Source organism: Castor canadensis, chromosome 4 (assembly GCF_047511655.1).
Source record: "Castor canadensis chromosome 4, mCasCan1.hap1v2, whole genome shotgun sequence".
Taxonomy (NCBI): domain Eukaryota; kingdom Metazoa; phylum Chordata; class Mammalia; order Rodentia; family Castoridae; genus Castor; species Castor canadensis.
Window position 1 is genome coordinate 179,297,163 of NC_133389.1, and position 21,350 is coordinate 179,318,512.

Below are 21,350 nucleotides of genomic sequence, written 5' to 3' on the forward strand. Positions count from 1 at the left end.
CTAGCCATTCTCCTCACAGAGATATTTCAGATGTCTTAAAGCCATAGCAAGTCCAATCTATACAAACCCTGGACTGGTGCCCCAAGGGGGATCACCCTAGACCAAATGAGAGCATCTCTGGCTTCTGGAAATGTACTCCACACACTATGTGGTGACCAAAGTCACACTCCTTTCATGCTCTCAGTTGCACATCATAACATTCAACCAACCTTGTCTGGAATGTATCCCAGCTTCCCCTTGAATAATCACAAAAACTAAAAAACCAGATTCAAGGGTACTGGTGGGAACCTTAGGAGTTGATCATGCCCCTCATCTATCCTCTCATGGACGGGCCTATTCTGATGGACCCAGTCCTACCTGTTCCAGATGGACGCCACTCCATATTTTCCTGGTTCCTAGGGTCTCTATCCAGGTTCCGTTGGCATGTACAGACCTGAGGCCTCAGTCTTCATGGGAGGCTTCCATAGCCATCTGGACTAAGTGTCTAGTGGTGCCTTGGCTGGGTTGCGTCCTCAGGAGTTGGGCCACAGCCCGACCACCAGGGAGGCAAAAATGCCAACTAAGGTCTCTCCCATTCCCAGCCAATGCACCAGAAATGTTGCGGGAAATGGCAAGGGAAACAAAGTCACCAAGACCACTTTGCAGGAAGCAGGAATTTTATTATGCTAGCAGACTCGGTGAAGTTATCAAAGCCCTGAACCTTGATCAGTGTGAAGGTATCGGTTATATAACCCCTGGGGGGGTTGGTTATGCAACCAGGGTTTGTTTGTTTGTTTTATTTTTTTTGCAGTATACAGGGTTTTTGCCAGTTACAGGAAAACAAGGTGGTTACACCCCCTTATAAAATGTGGGTACAGTTACAGGAAACCTTGCAGGGCTAGCTGGGGACGTGCAATATTGCAGAGGTAGCAGAAAGCTGCTTGCAGATTCAGTGTGGGGAAACCAAGGTAAATTCTAGACATATAGCAAATCCCAGAAAATGGCCAAGATGGCTCCAACACAATCATGTCATCTTGAGGAACTGACTTAAAGTATTTTACCCTCATCTTCAGAGAAAGCGTTGTACTTGTAACACTGCTTTCTGCCCAGTGAAATGCATCTCACACTCTGGCATCTAAAACCTGGAGAGAAAAATGTGCATTGATCAAAGCCAGCAAGTTTGTAGTGATTTGTTACAGCACTCATAAGAAACCAGTTACACCTACTTTCCTAGGTTTGCCTGCATTCAAAAAAGCCTAAGCTCATATCTTACTTAGACAATGATCAGGGCTTCTTATAGCACCAGCAGTTGTGTACAAATAAAGGCCATCTTTGATTTATTTTAGATAAATAAAGATTTAGATGAATAAAGATATATTCATATCTTTTGCCACTATGGACCAAAACATTGAAGTTAAATGATTAAGAACAGGCTACATGATTTGAATCTGAAAAAAAAATGGAAAAAATGTAAGGCTCAAGGCATTTTAGTGAACGTTTTATCCTAGTAGTTAAATATTGTCTGCCTGAGGTTTAAGTTTAATAAGTAGCAACATGTATATAGGTGTTCACAACACTTTTAAAGACAAACAAAATCAAGAACATTATCATGACTAATCATGTCTCTTTACGACTCTGGCCTGGATGTATGTTTTACTTTTTTGGTAACACTAAGGTTTTGGCCTTATGCTTGGGGAGCAAGCACTAGCCCTTTTTTGCATTTGTTCTTTTTCAGATAGGGTCCTGCTTTTTCCAGGGAAAACCTCAGACCATGACCCTCCATCTCTGTGCTTTAAGATTAAAATTTTCTGTGAGAAATTTGTTCACAAAGTTCAAATAATTTTTTTTATAAACTCTAATCTGATAGCCTCATTGTAAGAGTCTTTTCCTTTCATATAACATACATATTCTTAGTATTTTCCCCTCCCATTTAGTGTAAGCTGATTCTTTTTACATTATTGTTTCTTTAAATTTGTTTTGTGTGTGTATGTGTATGCACGCGTGCTCAAGACAGGGTCACACTAGCCCAGGCTCTCCTGAAACCCCTGTGTAGACCAGGCTGGCAGTAATATGTTTTCTTTGCGCTAAGGCATTTTCAAAAGAGATTTTCAAATCTGAAAAATTTTTAAATAAAATGCTTTAGCTGGGCACTGGTGACTCACACCTGAAATCCTAGCTCCTTAGGAGGCAGAGATGAGGAGGATCATAGTTCAAAGCTAGCCAACGCAAACAGTACATGAGACCCTATCTCAAAAAACCCTTTACAAAAATAGGGCTGGTGGAGTGGCTCAAGGTGGAGGCTCTGAGTTCAAGCCCCACTACCAAAAAAAAAAATGCTTTATACTTCTGTGAAATGCAATCTGTCCACTCATGGTAGTACCTATCCAGATATATCATGCCTGATGTGGTTGTTTCCTCTCAACTATTAAAACTAGCCAGAGACCTCTGAATGATCTTGGTATGCCAGGCTCTTTGCCTACCACAGAACCCTTTGCTGGTCACGTTTTAACCCACTGGATAGAACCAACACACTCTATTTGGTCATTTCTACCACACTACCACACAAAACTACCATAGAATTGAGCTTGCTCCTTCCCATCTACTAACTTCCCACATCCCCCTCACTAAACCCACTCAGCAAGCCACGAATATCTTCATTGGAGGGATTCCCTGGAACATGAATAGACAAACTCAAGCTGTGGTAGTTAGTCTTATTGTGATATTTCATGCTCACTTATCATATAGGAAGCAGCTGTCCAGGCCCCTTTGTGACCATTCCTTTGATGTGGTTTCACCAGATGTCCCAGACCCAGTGGGACAGTGCTGAATTCCACTTTCCTGCCATGGGTTGTCTACCATACTATGCAGGTCAGATTTTAAGAGCACAGTAGGGTATCCAAGCTCATTCTCACATAGTCTTACTGTATGACAATGTACTCAGGCCCTGTGACCTCTGCAGAGAATGTAGAACTTGCTGCACTTTAGCCTATTTCACTTGCCCTTTTACTTTTGTGTCTTGTGCAATCATTTTCATGGCAGATGAGCCATTTGGTGGTAGATGTCCCAAGGCAACAACGCCCAAAGAAATTCACGTGTGGTATAAATGTGACAACAGAATGGACATTCTCAGCTGTGTGTTTGGTGTCTCAGCCAGTCAACATGACAGTTGAAACCTAGCATTTGTCAAGCTACTTTGATATGTGTCCTGCATAGCAATGGGAAGTTGATGTAGCCTTAGGTAATTGCTTCTTTTCATTTCCAGCAACTGCTATAATTGTGGAACCAAATTGGGAATGAGTGTAGTCCTTAGATCCCACTAACCAATCAGGTAACCTTGATGTATTGGCTTAAATATTTTTCCCTCAGCCTTCAGAAAGAAAGCAGAGTCCTGGTTTCAGCCCAGTGAAATGTATTTCAGACTGCTTTCATCAAAACCGTGGAGAATGAATGTGCATTGATTTCAACCAACCTGTTTGTGGTAATTTATTACAGTAGCCATAGAACTCTAATTACACCCATTTTCCTCGGCTTACCTGCTTTTAAAAAAGATAGCTTTTACATTTTACTTAAACAATGGTCAACTCTTCTTATATCACCAGCATTTATGTACAACTGTAAGCCAAGTACGGTTAAAAAAAAAATTGAAGTTATATGATTCTGAGCAAGCTACCTGGCTCACATTTCCAACAAAATGGGAAAATGTAAGTTTAATGGAGCTGTTGTGAACATTTCTCCCTGGCACCAGTAAATAATGTTCATCTGCTTTAGGATTAGAGATTTGGTGATCCTTTCTTATGGTTCCAACAATAACTACAAATAGTCGCTGGCATGAACTGTTTATAAATTCTTGGTTACTGCTGTTCTGAAAGGAGACTTCACTTGCAATCTTAAAAGAAAAGGCCTTGCTATTCCTCAAATGTCCTGCTGTTTTAGTCAGTGGGCATTGCTTGGGTCCATGTGTAGCAAGCGCTCTCTGCCATTGATCACCAGGGACTTTAACCGTCCATCTTCCTCCACTTCCACCCTCTCCTGGCCGTTCTCAACGATTCTCTTGGTGGTGACTTTTTTGCCATTGACTATTTCCGTGGACGTGGACATGGACTTGAAGCTGCCCGTCCCACCATTGCGACAGGACATGGAGAAGGAGGAAAGGCCTTCATTTCCCAGGGAGCCGAAGCACGTGAATCCTCTGCTAAAAGAAAAGTCATCATCGAAAGCTGGAAATGCAGCGAAGGTGGAGAAGAGGGGCTCCGAGTCCCTGAATCTGCTTCTGCGGGAGCGTCTCCGGCCCCCCAAAACGTCCAGCGGGTCTCCGAAGAAGTCAAAGGCGAAAGGGTCGCGGCCGCCGAAGAAGTCCCTGAAGACGTCGGCGGGGTCGCGGAAGGTGAAGACGAACTCGTCCTGGCAGGGGCGGCCTCCTGGGTAGCCGCCATCGTCCATTCCGGCCTCGCCATAGCGGTCGTAGATGTCGCGTTTTCCGGCGTCCGACAGCACCTCGTAGGCCTGGGCCACCTGCTTGAACCTCCTTTCGGCCTCCTCCTTGTCGCCGGGGTTTTTGTCAGGGTGCCACCTGAGCGCCAGCTTGCGGTACGCCTTCTTGATGGCGTCTGTGGAGGCCTGCCGGGGCACGCCCAGCACCTCGTAGTAGTCCACCATGTTGTCGGGCCGGGCGGCCCGCGGGCCAGGGCGGGGCGAGGGGCGCAGCTGGCAGCTGGGGTGCTGCTGAGGCCGGGGCGCCCGCCACTGTGACGTGGCCGCATCCCATTGGTTGAGGCGAGGGCACCTGCGCATCCCAGCATGCAGTGCTCCCATGCTGTGTGCGGGCAGGGTGCTTCCGCCTACTCTCGCCCCGCCCACCGCGCCGTCCTTGTTCACTTCCGCCTCAGCTTGTCTTCTCCAGACAGGGCGGCAAAGGGGGGCTTGATGGGGATGGGGGGTGGAGTGACCGTGACTGCCTTAGAAATGTTTTCCTTCCTGAGGGCTTCAAATGAGGCTTTGCCCTCAGCCTGCGGGAGGGATAGGGTGACAGGAATGCGTTTTGTGTGGCTGGGAGTGAAGGACAGTCATGCGTCTCGTAGTGTTGCAGAAACCGTTACAGACAGGATGACTGGCCAGCGAGAATAAGACTCAAACCCAGGTGGTTGGAGGAAAGGAAGGTTTATCACGCTAGCTGGCCAGCACCGAGACATCTCCAAAATGGCGCAGGCCCCGCGCTCAGGGTGGTTGAGGTTTTTATACTGAGAAAAGCAGCAGTAAGCAAGCAGAAGCAGACTTGGTAGTTAGCTGTTCAAGGTTACAATGTATCGTGTCAGCAGAGCTGTGGAAGAAGGCCATATGCAGTTTCTAGCAAGATAGCTGGGTGTAGGGGCCCAGGCTAAGGGGAAGGACTTTACTCCTCTTTTATCTTTCTCCCTGTTTCCTTATCAGTAGGACAGAGCTCTCAAATGTTTTTGGCCTGAGGACCTATTTTCTTTCATTTACATGGGTTATGTGTGTCATATGCATCACATGTGAAATTAAGAATGAGAACTAGGTTATACTTATTGGTCAATATAATAACCAATTACACATGAACATAAATCATGTGAGAAAATTTTTTCAAATTTTTGTGAAATTTTGCAAAAGAAAAATTCAGTGAAAAGAATGGCATCATTTCACATTTTTACCTTCTCTTTGGTTCTCAGCTTAATAGAAGAGAATTGGATTCTCTTACCTGTTTCTTCAGTCTATTGTGCTATCACACATTGGCTACCTCTGGAAAGTTCATGCTTATGAGAGAACCTCGACAGTGAAAAAATCCACTAGCATCATTGTTATGGGAAGAATTTTAACTTTGTAAAATTCTGAAAAATGTATGTGTCTCCCCACGGTTCACTAGTTCATGCTTTGATGACCATTGGCCTAGAAAATCAAGACCATTATAATTTGTTGGCTGTGTTTATAGTGCTGTAAGTAAACTTGGGGTGTACTCATTATTTCCACTGAAACTGCTATGTCTTAATGTATTTTCTTTATGTTGCGTAACATTGAAGTTTGCTCCACTGTCTCATTCTTCTTGGACACTATATTCCTCATTTTGATCATTTGTGAGGCAGGACACCAATAAAGGTGTTTTAGATCTAAGGGGAAATTATTAACCAATGAACTTTATAATGTTTCATCATGAAGGGTACTAGGTCTAACTAGGTGCATTATCTTACCAGAACAAACTGCCATTTGAGTTTATATCACATCAAGTGACTGAACTTGAAACTCTGGACTTGGCACATGATAAGCCACAATAAACAGAAGTAGGAAGGTGATCAGGAATTGGGGAAGGATCATCCAGAATGACTGGAGGGTAAAGGGAAGAGGGAGGGTTCAAGCAGGAGTAGAGAAGAGGATTAAACTTGGGTAGGCAGCCTGGTGTTCATTCTAGGAGGTCCTGAGGGCAAGGCTGGAGTTTTCTCGTGGATCCTAGGAAACTATTTACCAATGTGCCTGAAGTTGTCGTGGGGTGAGGGCAGCACCAGGGGCAGCTGGTACAGTAAGTCCAATGGGCAGCTAGGGGTTGAGGGTAATAGGGGTTGCGGCCCTGGAATAGGACCATTAAAGCTGGGTTTGAGAGGCAGTGGTAGAATCATCTTGGTTCAGTACTTACTTGCTTGGATATGGAGTCTAGAACAAAGGGAGAAGTGAAATCAATCTTTGCAGAAACATTTACTGAGTGCTTACTGTCTGGCTCACCAGGACTGGCACCTGGCAACTGATTCCAAAGCTAAAACCCTGCCTATAAGATACTTTAAAGCAACTGAGGCCAATAGGAGAAGGGGACCAGGAACTACAGAAAAGGTTATTTTGAGAAGAATTAACTTAGAAGGTAACACACATGCATCGGAAATCAATGCAAGTCAACTCCCTGTATAGCTATCCTTATCCCAACTAGTAAAAATCCTTGGTCCTTCCTATTATTGCTTATACTCTCTCTTCAACAAAATTAGAGATAAGGGCAAAATAGTTTCTGCCTGGTAGTGAGGGGTTGGGGGAAGGGGAGAGAAATGACCCAAACATTGTATGCACATATGAATAAAATTTAAAAAATAAATTAAAAAAAATAAAACCCTGCCTATAAGGAGTGTTTATATTTATGTATGGCCTAGTAGCAAGGACAAGTATGTGAACTGTTAAATGGTGAAAGGCAGTACAGAACAAAGTGCAGTGACTTGAGGATGAGGGCTTTGTTTCCCCTGGAGGGTTCTGTAGATGATCCACAGGGTAGTGGAGCACCTGTGTTGTTCCTTTAGTAACAAACTCCTCAATTCTGTCCAATCAAAGGAGTTAAGAGTGTCCCGAGTGGTGGGATTATTAACTTCTAGTTTCAGCTTTAAAAGAAAGCACAATCCCCCTGCCTCGCCTGTACATGGCACTGGGGGTCAAGCTGCAGGGGCAAAACGTGCTCACACATAACTGGGGCTGCCCGCCAATCGCGGGCTGTCATTTTACCTCTCGTGACACAGTCCCAAATTGGTTCCAGGGACCTTTCATGGACACTTCAGTAGCTCTCAAAAGCAAGAAAACATTGCTGTCCTGTTCCTCATTTCCTCAGCCATCTAAGAACATGTCACTCTGTCCTGTAATTATCTGATTGTAAGTTTGTCTGCCCCCTGGACTACTACTTATAGGCAGGGGCCATTTCTAATTTTGGTTTTTTGGCGCCAGACTATAGCATAATGCCTGGCACATGGTAGATCTCGCATGCTCCACCATTATTTGTTGAATGAGGGAATTTGCAATTGGTTTTAAGTGTCATGTCTACTCAGGTTCCAAGGAAGAAGCTTCTTTAGATTGCTTAGCAGTGGTTCTCATAATTAATGAGAATAAATGTGGTTTTCCTTCTATTCAGATTAATAAACAATGTTCCTGATTGGGGGCAGAGTTGGGGTTTCAAACCATCCAGGTACATGGCAGATCTGAGGGCATAGCTCAGTGGTAGAGCACTTGCTTGCATGGTGAGATCCTGGGGTTCAGTCTTCCACACCATCAAAAAAAAAAAAACTGATAAGTCTCTGTATAATTGCCAGAAAGTCATAAAATCACTACATTGTTTCTAACCAGCCCCCTTTGCTCTTTATAATTTACAGATGGACTCTAGGGACTTTGGGACTTCAGAAGAATAATCAAGAATTATTGATCTTAAAGTTTAACTTGGGCTGTGAATTTCAGATAAGGGTACATCACAGCAAAAGCATTGCTATATCATTTCTGCTCACCCTCCTTGAAGAGTTCTGGAGGTGTGTAAGGAGGTCATCTGGGTGCATGTGTACACAGGTGTGTGTGTGTGTGTGTGTGTGTGTGTGTGTGTGTGTGTGTGTGTGTGTGTGTGTGTGTGTACATGCCAGACTAGAGGTTATTGAGGAAGGACGAAGGTCCAAGGCAAAAGGATTCTAACCAGAATGAGAGGAGTCCTGTTGAAGTGTGTAAAGCATTAAAGTTAGCATTGTCTTCACAACCCTTGCACCTTATCCCCAAGTATGGGTGGTCAATGCTTGTCTACTTGTCCATGGTTAAAATGTTGGGGTTGACACTTTCATCCTGGAATTGTATAGGAAAGCACTGGATCCCAAAAGAAAAGAGTGCAATACTCAGTCCTGTCTGTACTCTGGCTTGTCCACTCTTCAGAAGGAGCATTGCACTTGAATATCTATCCCTTGCTCTCCCCCTCCCCCTAGTCTCCATGTACTTTACTGCCCACCCATGCTTGGTGGTGTGTGAACATCTTATTCTTGGCCCTAAAGTCCTTCCATCTGCCATTTTTTAATTTATTTCAGTGATATGGGGATCACAGCTTTCATTTTGACTTTTAACTGATTGTAAATTTTAATCAGGAACTGTCACATCATTTTCTGGGTACTACTGGAGTTCATGAGGAGTTGTTAAGAGCAAGGGCTCAGACACCAACATCCAAGGCCTACGTCTTAGCTCTGCCATTTAGTTAACACAGGACTCTGGCAAATCACTTTGCTTTTCTCAGCTTCAGTGCTTTTGTTTGTAAAATGAGGAAAATTCTATCTGCCTCTGTGAGACAGATTATTTAAGATGTATTGTGGAGTGCTTAGCGGGACCATACATAGTACATGCTTCATAGGTACAAATTCTTATTTTGTTTACAGAATTTCCACGGGACATTGGGTCAATGTAATGAGTACAATTGAACATGCTTAGTTTGCTCATCTAGTTTGATTTTTCTATTTATAGAACATTCTCTCTGTCCTTGGAAGCACAACTACTCAAGTGGATTTCCTCTTCCAGTCATTTTCTACCCCAGCAAGACCCTACTCATTTCTTTCTTATCACATTTCAAAATCTCTAAGATCATGGTTTATCAATTTCAGTTGTGAGTCTGTCTCTCTTTATGGTGCCTGAGCTCTGGGGAGGCAAGAGACTGATTTAGGGGTTTCTATGGGCAAATAGGTCGTACTGTTGTACTCTTTTCTTTCCAAAAAACTTTCAGAGAAACTTCCTGTTTTGTTTCTGGAAATGAAGTATACTTTGTCACCTCATGGTCCCTTTTCTTCTCTGGTAACAGTTTCTTGAACTGTAAAAATTTTAACTTAATAAATCTAAAAGTACTGGAGACATTTTGTTTTCTGTGCTCATTCAAGAATGATTTGAGCACAGATTTGACTTGGGTGCTGGTGACTCACACCTGTAATCCTAGCTACTCAGGAAGCAGAGATTAGGAGGATTGCGGTTTGAAGCCAGCCTAGACAAATAGTTCTAGAGACCCTATCTCAAATATACCGAACACAATACAGGGTGGGTTGGTGGTATGGCTCAAATGGTAGAGCACCTGCTTAGCAAGTATGAGACCCTCAGTTCAAACCCCAGTACCACAAAAGAAAAACAAAGAAAGAATGTGATTTGAGGAAGGAATTCAACTCTCATTGCCTAATAAGAAACTCAGTTAAAGCTCCACCCTCTTCATCTCAGAAAGTAAACTTCCTGTAGTCCTGTGGACCGACAGCTTTCGTCATGGGACACAATCAAATATTAACCAGGGTTAAGGATTGGTACTTGTTACATGTGAGCAGGCAAAGGTAGACCAGTAGCAGGAGCAAAGGCTGGGGTGCCATGACTGCAGCATCCAAGGGCCTACATCTGCTTGTCCTGGGCCTGCTACTATGTGTGCTGGGCCCTTCTGTGTCCCATGCTGGGAAGCTGTTGTTGATCCCAATGGATGGTAGCCACTGGCTGAGCATGCTTGGAGTCACCCAGCAGCTTCAGCAGAGGGGACATGAGGTAGTGGTCATTGCACCTGACAGCTCAGTGCACATAAAAGAAGGATCGTTTTACAGCTTGAAGAAGTACCCTGTGCCCTTCCAAAAGGAAGACTTGCAAACTACTTTTGTGGAACTTGGGCACAGTGTTTTTGAGAATGATTCTTTCCTTCAGCGTATGGTCAAACTGTACAAAAAAGTCAGAAAGGATTCTGCTATGTTTCTGTCTTGCTGCACCCAGTTACTGCACAATAAGGAGTTTATGGCCTCCCTGCAGGAAGGCAACTTCGACGCTGTGCTGACGGACCCTTTCCTTCCTTGCGGCTCCATTGTGGCTCAGTTCCTGGCTCTGCCTTCTTTGTATTTCTTGCATGCGTTGCCATGCGGCCTGGATTTTAAAGCTACCCAGTGTCCCAGACCACTGTCCTATGTGCCCACAATTTTTTCCTTAAATCCCGATCACATGACCTTCCTGCAGCGAGTGAAGAATGTGCTCATTGCTCTGGCAGAGAACTTTCTGTGCAGTGTGGTTTACTCCCCCTACGCACTACTTGCCTCAGAAGTCCTTCAGAGAGATGTGACTGTGCAGGACCTTCTGAGCTCTGCGTCTATCTGGCTAATGAGAGAGGACTTTGTGAAGGATTACCCCAGGCCCATCATGCCCAGCATGGTTTTTATTGGTGGGATAAACTGCCTTCACAAAAGCCCAATACCCAAGGTGTGTATTTGAGTGGGATTTTTATATTCCTGTGTATGCAATAGCAAGTACTTCAGATAAAGTACGTATATGCTTAGAAAACAGGTTGAGATCATTTTCAATGTTCTGTTTTATTAAGTTCTAGCTCACAAGTCTCCTAGACTTGAGTTTGTCTGTCTTTGCCATCATCTTTGGAGTTAGTTCTTTGTGTCTAAGATTTGGGGAAAACATGTTTTGGGCATTTTGTTCTATGACCTTCAGTGGCTAGTAATCAGTTTAATGGAACAAGCATTAAGTGCCGTAAGCAGAGTGTTGGATTTGAGGCACCTTTCAGAGAACCAAAATATACTTGAAGTATGTATGTTTGACTCAGAATGCAAAATGGTTAAGTAACATGTCTCCAATATATACTCTAAGTGGATTCCAGAAAAGCAAAAGAGGTGTACAAAAGGAAATTCTTCAGTGGAACTTAGGAGCTATTAAGTTCTTTTAAGCTATTAAAGGTCTCCTCTTGTGTGTGCATATGTGTGTGTGTGTGTGTGTGTGTGTGTGTGTGTGTGAGGGGGAGTATCTCAGAGCAGAGAAGTCCTTTCAGGGGGTCCTCATCTTTTTAAAAAGGGGACAAGTGTGTGTTTGGGGTGGGAAATCAATGGTTATTTTCAAATAACATACTGCTTTACCCTTTGGAAATTCCAGGGATTGTGAAGTCAGGGCAAAGTTTAAGGGAAATTTTGCCCAGTAGTACATAGATTTTAACTTTATTAAATCCATAAAATTGATGCAGACCCAGGCGTTGGACACCATTCTACAATGTCTGCTGTTTGCTCTGCTGCCCTCTGTACATAAACTTTGCAAGCCATTTAAGCTTTAGTTAAACTCTGCTATTCACTTTTGTATGTTTGTGGATTAGTGTGTCTGACTTTGTGTTAATCACATCCTGCTGATTGCTGAGTGGGCATAGGAGGGTATATAGAAAGGGAAATTAGACCAGTCCCTTTTCAGAAGCAATTTAATATACCCTGAAGAAGTAAAAGTTCCGATGGATTATATGTCAGCCTTATACCATTGCACAATAGAATGAGATAAAAAGCACTGAAAATTAATCTTCCTCTCCTCAGGAAAGACAGAAGGGGGAGCAAGAGAGAGGTGGTGTGACTCTAGGAAGAAAGATTGCACAGAACAACCATCCTCAGGAAGTTCTTGCAACAAACCAAAAATACAGTGGGATGGTGGAAAGGAGGAGTTCCTACCTTTCTTACCCATTAAATATGTCCAGTGGGTAAGGCAAATGTTCAGCTGCTGTGATGAGCCGGAAGACTTCAGAGGGCTAGCCTGGGGGCGAGTGGGAGAGGGAACCCACCTCAGGGAAGGCTAGCCTCTGGGCTTTCCCAGTAGTGTTCAGGGTTGTGCTTTGCAGAGCTCATAATTCAAGTCATGCATGCTGAGCTCTCTCAGAAGTATCTGTATGTCACATCTGGGGAACCAGAAGTACCATGTCCTAGAGAAGCTTTCAGTTATGAGAAAACCCACCATATGGCATAATCTCATTTGTTCCTTGGGCATTCACTCAAGGGGTCTGTTACTGTGTGTAAGTGCACCATGGGCACACATACATGGATGCATGTGTGTGTGTGTGTGTGTGTGTGTGTGTGTGTGTGTGTGTGTGTGTGCCTTTACTTTCTTTTGGAAGTTTAGCACATTATCTACATTCTTCATCCCAAGGAAATCCCACAGATAACCCTGTAAGCAAGAAAGTCCCTCCTTTGGAAAATAGTAAAGGAGGGATAGGTGCTACAAAACTCCCACATCAGTAATTTTTGTTTAGCTGGACATGGTGGCACATGCCTGTACTCCCAGCACGTGGGAGGCAGAGGCAAGAGACTCACAAACTCAAGGCCAAACTGGGCTATGTAGTTAGACCCTGTCTTAAAAAATAATTTTTGTTTTTATTTCACACACACCTTTAACCACTTTCTTAACAACAAGAATGTATCTAACTCAGAGCTTAATTATGAAGTCACCAAAGAATTTGAGAAAACAAGTGATCCAGAAAATTCTCTTCTGGCTCTAGGAATTCGAAGCCTATGTTAACGCCTCTGGAGAGCATGGAATTGTGGTTTTCTCTTTGGGATCAATGGTCTCCGAGATTCCAGAGAAGAAAGCTATGGAAATTGCCGATGCTTTGGGCAAAATACCTCAGACGGTAAGAAGATTCTATATGATTCCTTCATAACTACCTTCAGAGGAGAGCCAATCCCACACTTCCAAGATCTAAATGGACTTCATCAGTTGGAACTTTACATTTGGGTATCCCCTGCCACCTCCCAACTGCTAATCAGAAGTGTTTTTTTTGTTTTTTTAATCTTCAGTTTAACTCAACTATTCTTAAACCATGGTTCACTTCACTCAGGAGTTTGTTTTTTCTCTGAGAGAATAAAAATGTTAGGGAAAATTTAGTTTAAAATAAACATGATATTGTTTCTTATGTTTAATAGGAATATATTCCAAACAAAAAATTTGTGGTTATATAACCTTTGCTTACATAGTTTGGCATCGAACTGTTTTATTAAGTAAACTTCCCCTTGAAGTGCAGAAAAGTGAAAAAAATCATTAAGTGTAGAGTGTGATGGCTACTAAAGTGGTCACATATGGAGCACACCCTCATTAGTAATCCTCAGAGAAAAATGCAGAATGTCTCCAGTCCCAGAAGCCATCTTAGTCACCGAACCTCTCACCTGTGCAGAGGTCATGTCATTCTTTTCACTCAAAGGACTGTACCTGTTCTATACTCTATAACCCCCAACAAACCTTACCATCTTTTGCCAACTCAGCCTGTATGCCACCATCTTCAGCAAACCCTAAAAAGGCATAAAGATAAGCATAAGTATAGCAGCCCTAAAATATTAGTTCAAGGTATAAAAAGTCAAAGGAGGAGTTAGTAGTGAATTAAGAATAGACTCCCAGGGCAGGAAATGTTTCTCTTTTTTTCCATTTCTCCCACTTTCATCCTGTTTTATTAAGTTTCTTTCCTAATAAACTTTACTATGGTTTTTACTACAAAAATTAAGAATACAAAGCTTAATAGAATGCTTAATGAAGCATGCACACACTGTTACTACAGCAGGTTTTTTCTAGCTAGTGTAGATTTAAAAAAAAAAAAACATATCGTGTTCTTCTGTTAAACCCTGTCTTTTTTGTCCCCGCAAGGTCCTGTGGCGCTACACTGGAAGTCGACCATCAAATCTTGCCAAGAATACGATACTTGTCAAGTGGTTACCCCAAAATGATCTGCTTGGTATGTTGGAGGATTTGACTTACAGGTCAAAACCTTAAGTAAATGGCTTAGGCACAGCTGTTCTAAAGGACTGTTTAGCTTGCAGTTAAGGTCAACTTATCCCACATTGCCTTTTATCTGTAGGGTATCAACCTACATTTTTTTTTCTGTGCTTTTCTACAAGGGTCATATGTGGACATGAATGAGTTAGCATGGTGTTTTCAGAATCTTGACAATATCAAACTGGAAAATTCAGTGACTAGACCACTAACCTCCTGCCCTCTTTTGCTTCCTAGGTCACCCAAAGACTCGTGCGTTTATCACACACTCTGGTTCCCATGGTATTTATGAAGGAATATGCAATGGTGTTCCAATGGTGATGATGCCCTTGTTTGGTGACCAGATGGACAATGCAAAACGCATGGAGACCCGGGGAGCTGGTGTGACCCTGAATGTCCTTGAAATGACTTCTGATGACTTAGCAAATGCTCTCAAAGCAGTCATCTATGACAAAAGGTAAGAGAGAAGGTAAAGGGGGATTCTACCTGCACTTTTCCATAGCATTTGTAATGAACATTCTAATGTGAAAACAAATGCATAGAAATCTAGATTTACCTTTTTCTCGTTTTTTTGAGTGTATGTTAATTGTACAAAGGTGTTTCTTTGTGATGCACATGCATATAATGTATTTTGATAAAAAATACCCCGTATTACTAAAAAATCTAGATTTATAAATAAAATAATTTGGGGTAATTATTACTCACTTTTATAAAGTGAATAGTAATAGTTCCTGTATCTTTCTTTTATCATAGAATTTATTTAAAATTTTATTTTTCCTAATAGATTTAATACCTCAATCTATAAAAAACAGATCACCACAATAGACTAATCACTTCATTCCCGCAAAGAGAGAACTACTCCATTAAAAGAAGCATGGCAAACATAAGATAAAACAAACCAGGTGCTTACAAGTATAGCTTTCCCAGCACTGGGACCTCTAAGATACTTCTCCCTGAGGCTTTAGAATAGCATCACTTTATGCAGACAACCAAGCCATAGCAGGTGCTCTTTAAATATTGAATTATGATAGGAAGTTCTAAGAAAATCTATCACCAGAGAAGATTTATATCAAAGGAAGATGTTTACCAGGACGTATGGCCATAAATTAATATTATGTTATAATTATGTTTCCAAATAAAATTACAGATATGTGTAAGAACAGCAGTGATCCTAATCTGTCCAGAATATGGGAATTTCTTATTTTTCTCTTTCTTTCCCTTATTTTTGTTCTTTTCCTCCTCTTCATTCTCCTCCTCCTCCATCTTCTACTTCTAATGTGTCCACACCAAGAGTTAAAGTGTCTACTTCACTTTAGATTTAGTTGTTCTAATTCAACTGTCCACACTGTATAAAATAAACAAGGATCCATTTCACCTAAGACACAATCTTATGCTAAATTTAACTCTCAGGTGTTTGATATTTTAAGGATTTGAGTGAAAGCATATCACCAGCTTGGAGTCGACCCTTTGCAGTGGCTTTTGCTTTACTAGATTGGATTGACTGTATCCTCAAGTGGGAGAACCATCCATAATTTCTCCTATATTTTACTATAAAGAAACTATATTTCTTTCTTTTGCTATAAAGGACAATGTAATGTTTGACAAAATTCTTAGTTCCTTATGTTACTATAAAGAAAATGTAATCTAAATTCCTGTGAAAATACCACTAAAATTAGAGTAGGAAGCAAGGACTAAATATTTGTAAAACTAAAGTTTTGGCTTCAGGTTCCTTACTTGTTTCCTTCCCCATGTCTGTATTTCTCTTCCTCCCATTTCTTCTCCTACTATTCCTTTTACACATAAAGGGTAGTAAGTGTGTGTGCTTTCTGGTTACAACAGAAACCCATTTCTCTTCCAAGTTTAGACAACCGGCCAGTGTTACTAACTGGAAGCAGCCTAAGGGAAGGCTGTGCATTGCTGCGGGTGTTCCGGGTGTTCACGTAACTGTCTTTGCATTTAGCTACAAGGAGAACATCATGCGCCTCTCCAGCCTTCACAAAGACCGTCCCATAGAGCCACTGGACCTGGCTGTGTTCTGGGTGGAGTACGTGATGAGACACAAGGGGGCCCCACACCTGCGCCCTGCAGCCCATGACCTCACCTGGTACCAGTACCACTCCTTGGATGTGATTGGCTTCCTCCTGGCCATCGTGCTGACAGTGGCCTTCATCATCTTTAAATCTTGTGCCTATGTCTTCCGGAAATGCTTTGGGAAAAAGGGGCGAGTTAAGAAAGCCCACAAATCCAAGACTCACTGAGAAGTGGGTGGGAAGTAAAGGGAAATTTCAACATATTCTCAATCAGTTGCACACTTGAAAGCAAAATCAGTGTTAAATTCATTTTATTCTTATCAAGGAAGTACTTTGCCGTAAGTTAGACATCCCCAGAGCACTGTTTAAAAATAAAAAGTATCCAGTTGATCATACCTCTAGGTAAAATATTGAATGTGCATCCTTCTTCTCCAGTCTTTAATCTGACTATACCTGTCATGTGAGATATGACAGAGAAAAGTTGGCACTTTCTTTGACTTTCTTAGCAAGGTGGCCTCTTTACCACAGATTCAAAGGTCTCATGCTACTCCCATCCCCCCACACTTTGGATGATAACATTATCATCTTTTTGCTATAGATTTGTGGTCAGTTCTTTCCCCAGTGATGGTCATTCCTCATTCATGTTCATGCTTCACAGGTGTCACTTTGTATGTGTAAAGAACGAAACCTGCACTTTTAGGGTGTACTTGGTATAATTGAATGGTTTGGATTCCTTGAGAACATTGTGTCATTTCTGACCTTGAAGAAAAGAATAATGCTATGAGCTTGATGGGTGGTGTATTTGAGAGAATAATCACTGCTGTGCCAGGTGGATCTGCATTTGATAAAGCACTGTGCTGGGCAAATGTATTTTCTGTAATGTTTCTTACAACTAAGAATTTATCAATAAATTCATATAAATTACATTTCTTAGGTGTTTTCTTCATTGGTTTTACATCTATTTATTGTGAAATTATATTTTCTAGCTATGAAAGTAATGCACAGATTCTCTTAATGCATACTCATGTACCTTGCATGTACACACATTCACATATAAGAAAAGAACCACTTGTAATCACATCACTCAGAAATAACCACTGTTACTGCTGTAGTTTGGATCCTGAATGTCCTCCAAAGACTCCTGTATTAAAGGCTTGGTCCTCAGCCCTTGGCATCATTGGGAGGTAGAGGTGGGAAGAAGTTATGTCACACTGAAGGTAACATTGGCACCCAGTCTCTTCTACTCTCTCTTTGCTTCCCAGACACCATGAAGTGAGTTTTTTCCACCATGTGCTCCTACCATGACCTGATGCCTCACCACAGGCCCCATGCATTAGAGTCCAGTGACCATGGACTGAAGCTTCAGACACTGGGCCTAAATCAACCAATCCTCTTTGTAAGCCAATGTATCCCAGGTAATTGTTACAGTTAACTGAAAGTGGATTAACACAAATTCACATTCTTACAAAATATTGCAGAGATACCAAATATACCTAGTGTTTTTCTAACATTCTGTATGAGTTGTTTAGCCTTAGTACATGAAACACCTGAGAAGAGAACAATCTTATTTCTCTCACATTTAGAGGTTCAAAGGCTTGATGCCTGCATTGGCTCAGTTCTGGTGAGAATGGCAGAAGGTGACACATCATAGCAGGAGTGCCAGGTATAAGTGCAAACAAATGATGATATCTTGAATCAGGAGGAAAGAGAGATAGATAGACCTACAGACACTGGGGACTAATAATCCCCTTTGAGGGCACACTCCCCCTGACCTAAGGATCTCCCATTAAGTCTTAAAGCTTCAAGTGTCATGCCAGGACCAAATCTTTACCACCTGGGCCTCTGTAAGACCCTCCAGATCTGAGCTATAGCATTCTTCCCCTGCCCAAAGTTCTGTCTCAATGCAAAATGCATTAATTCCACCCCTAAGAGTCCCAAATTCAACTATTCCAGCATTGCTCAAAAGTCAAAGTCATGGTGATAATAATAATGACAATGGGACATGAATGTGAAAGGGAGATGGTCTGGGGTGATCAATGGGAGGGGAAGGGAGAAAGAGTGAGGGGGAAGAGGATCAAAATACACTACATGTATATGTTCACAGACAGAATAGTGAAATCCATCAACACTGTTTGAAAAGCAGGGGTGGAGGGAGGAGGTATTGGGAATGTAATGGAGAGGGCGAACTTGTTCCAACTACACTATATACATGTAAGGAGTTACCACAATGAAATCTCATGAGAGACTCAAGGCTAACTCAGTTGTGAGAAAAATAAAAACAAAAAGTCACACAAGATACAATTTCAGGACAGATAGGGAAAACATTGCTATTCCAAAAGGGAGGGATAGGGAAATGAAAAGAGGGCTTTAGCCCAAAGTAAGAATGAAACCCAGTAGGGCAAATGTTAAATCCTAAAGCTCCTTGTCTGACATCTGGAGCAAACTGTGATGTGGTGTGGCCTCTCAAAGGTGTGGTCATTCCCACCTCTGTGGCTTTGCTGGCCAAAGCCCACAAGGTTGCTCTCTGAAGCTGGTTTTCACACTGCCTGAAACTTTCCATCACGGTGTTGTATGCCTCTGTCATCTCTACCTTCCTGGGTGTCCACTCTGGCTTTGTCTTCACTCCCTCAGCTCCACCACATATCACCCCATTGGGTATGCCAACCTTCCTGTCTCTCTTTCTACTTTGGAATTGTCACATATAAGTATACATATTTGTATGGTACATTGTGATGTTTTTATTTATTTACACATTATATAATGATCAAATGGGGATTTACTATCTTCACTGGCTTTATCATTTATTCATACAAGTACCTTCAAAATCCTCTCATCTAGCGATTTTGAGATACACACTGTATTATCAGTAACTACAGTCCCTACTGTGCAACAGAATATCAGAGCTTCTTCCTCCCCTAGAACTGTAATACTGTGCCCACTGACCAACATCTCCCCATCCACCCCTTCCTACACTGCCCAGACTCTGGTAACCACCATTCTACTCTCAAGTTCCATCATAGCAACTGTTTTTAGATTTGACATATGAGTGAGATCATGTAGTATTTGTTTTTCTGTGCCTGGCTTATTTCACTTAGCATAATGTCCTCTAGGTACCTCCATGTTGTCACAATGGATAAGATTTCATCCTTTTTATGACTGAATAGTACTCCCTTATATTTGTGTGTGTGTGTGTGTGTGTGTGTGTATATATATATATATATATACATATATATATATATATTTCTTTATTCATTCAGGGCATCCCCATCTTCACTACTGTGAGTATGCACACATGCTTATAAAAGATTATTCTTGATCACAAAAAAATGCTGCTCTTGTTGTCATTTGCCTGGTTATTTCTATAAGTTGCAGCAACAGTGCTAATTAAGCATATAGACCTTCTTGAATTCCCAGATCCCCGGAGGGAGGAGAGAGCCAAAGTGCAGCAAGCTTCTGGACACTGACAAGCAATGTCCCAGGTCCCCGTTGTCCCTTTTGGGGGAAGACATGGCAGCAGCAGTGTACTTAGATGACTGGGCCTGGCATGGGCCTGCTCCCAGACTCCTTTGTCCATAACATTCACAAGACACTGCCAGTGGCCAGCCTGTCCCTGGGATAAGCTCAGTCCTTGGGACACTAGTCCACATTGCACTGAGTCTTGGAGTACATGGAGAAGAATCTCAGACCTGGCTTCTTGTCCCCTTCTTCAGTGTCCTCCACAGGAGCCTAGATCTCTACCCTGGAGCTCCCCAGGCTCTGTTTGAAAACCATCCACCTGCCCAACTGCCCCTTTACCATGAGATCTGCGAGCTCCAAGATGGGGAGTGAGGTGCTCAGCCCCTGCTCCACTGATGTCCTGGTGCCCTGCAGGTACCATGATAGTCTGTCTTCTTCAGATACTTGTCCAGATATCATATAGGGGGCAGCTGCCCAGATATCTCTGAGACTCTCCTTCGATGTGGTTTAAATAGATTTCCTGAGCCCCTGTGGACAATGCCAAGTCCCATGCTCCTGTCATGGGTTGTGTGTCATGTCATACAGGTCAAGCTTCAAGGGCACGAAAGAGTATCCAAACCCATTCTCGCAGTGTGTGACAATGTGCCAGGTTTATTTCTGCACAACTAAAAACCAACCTTAATTCAAATCTTAAGTATTAACATATTCATATATTTCACTTTTGTGTGCTAAAAACTTGTAGTTAAGTGACTCAGAGTTAGCTACTGGCCTCGTGTAGGAAAACTTCAGGTTGAAGCTGCTGTGATGAACACTCTCCCTGTTGCTATGAATAATCATCGTATGTTTCTGCTTCAGGTTTAATAAACAGCCATGCGAACATTTAGAGAAGTTTTAAACAGCAAGCCAAGATCAGCTTTGGTTTGTCCCAACAATACAACACACAGGTGTTGGCATGAACTATTTGTGAATTCTTAGGTACAGTTGTTCTGAAGTAGAGATCACTTGCAATCTTAAGAAATAAAATGCCTGTTTTCTGCTCTGGCACTCCCTGAAACCTCCCGCCACCTATACACCTCTCTGTGAAGAGGGTGTGGCCATGAAAGTATTTAAGAGTGAGTTTTAGAGTGAATATTGTTCTAATCCTCAGACAATAGCCACAAGTGTGAGAAATTCATTGACTGGGTCCCTTCTTCCTCTTCAGTTTTGAACCCTGTTGTTTTCTGATACCTTCAGAGGGTTTTTATTTTTTAAACATTTTTTCAATAGTTTATAAAAATTACGGTAAGAACATTGATCAAGAAGGACCAATGCCTTTATTACTACAAGCCAGAAATTCTTCTAGGTCTACTTTAGGTTTTTGTGTGTGTCATGTTAAAAATCCCTGTGAAATGTTGTTTGCCTATGCATGAAACTTGTAGTCCAATTTGGGACTTAATCAAGAGTTTTTGTACAGGAAAGAGTAGGAAATACTCTGGAATTAATAAGTATAGCAGCATAGCAACTAAGAGATGGCATAGATAAATGGGACCTCATAAAACTAAAAGGCTTCTGCTCAATAAAAGAAATGGTCTCTAAACTGAAGAGAACACCTACAGAGTG

General features: G+C 42.2%; 2 protein-coding genes and 1 non-coding gene across 10 annotated transcripts in view; 2 read left to right on the forward strand and 1 right to left on the reverse strand.

Moving 5' to 3' along the window:
- The window catches only part of LOC109695972 (UDP-glucuronosyltransferase 1A6), a 172,070-nt gene extending 154,849 nt beyond the window's left edge, over positions 1-17,221 (forward strand). For 7 of the 8 annotated variants that reach the window (XM_020178788.2, XM_074072035.1, XM_074072034.1 and 4 more), the window contains 4 exons: positions 13,004-13,135; positions 14,140-14,227; positions 14,503-14,722; positions 16,226-17,221. In XM_020178788.2, coding sequence (XP_020034377.1) covers positions 13,004-13,135; positions 14,140-14,227; positions 14,503-14,722; positions 16,226-16,523 — 738 coding nt within the window. In that variant the 3' untranslated portion in view covers positions 16,524-17,221. Of the gene's footprint in view, positions 1-10,044; positions 10,954-13,003; positions 13,136-14,139; positions 14,228-14,502; positions 14,723-16,225 lie in introns of those variants that run through there. The other variant, XM_020178790.2, reaches the window with a different exon arrangement.
- Positions 3,842-4,643, reverse strand: LOC109695979 (dnaJ homolog subfamily B member 3-like). Its single transcript, XM_020178793.2, has one exon. It carries the CDS (start codon positions 4,633-4,635, stop codon positions 3,913-3,915), a length of 723 nt encoding a protein of 240 aa, XP_020034382.2. The 5' UTR covers positions 4,636-4,643; the 3' UTR covers positions 3,842-3,912.
- Positions 7,361-7,475, forward strand: LOC141422990 (small nucleolar RNA SNORA76). Its single transcript, XR_012447669.1, has one exon. It is a non-coding gene; the product is annotated as a small nucleolar RNA SNORA76 (small nucleolar RNA).
- Positions 17,222-21,350: the final 4,129 nt, after the last annotated feature.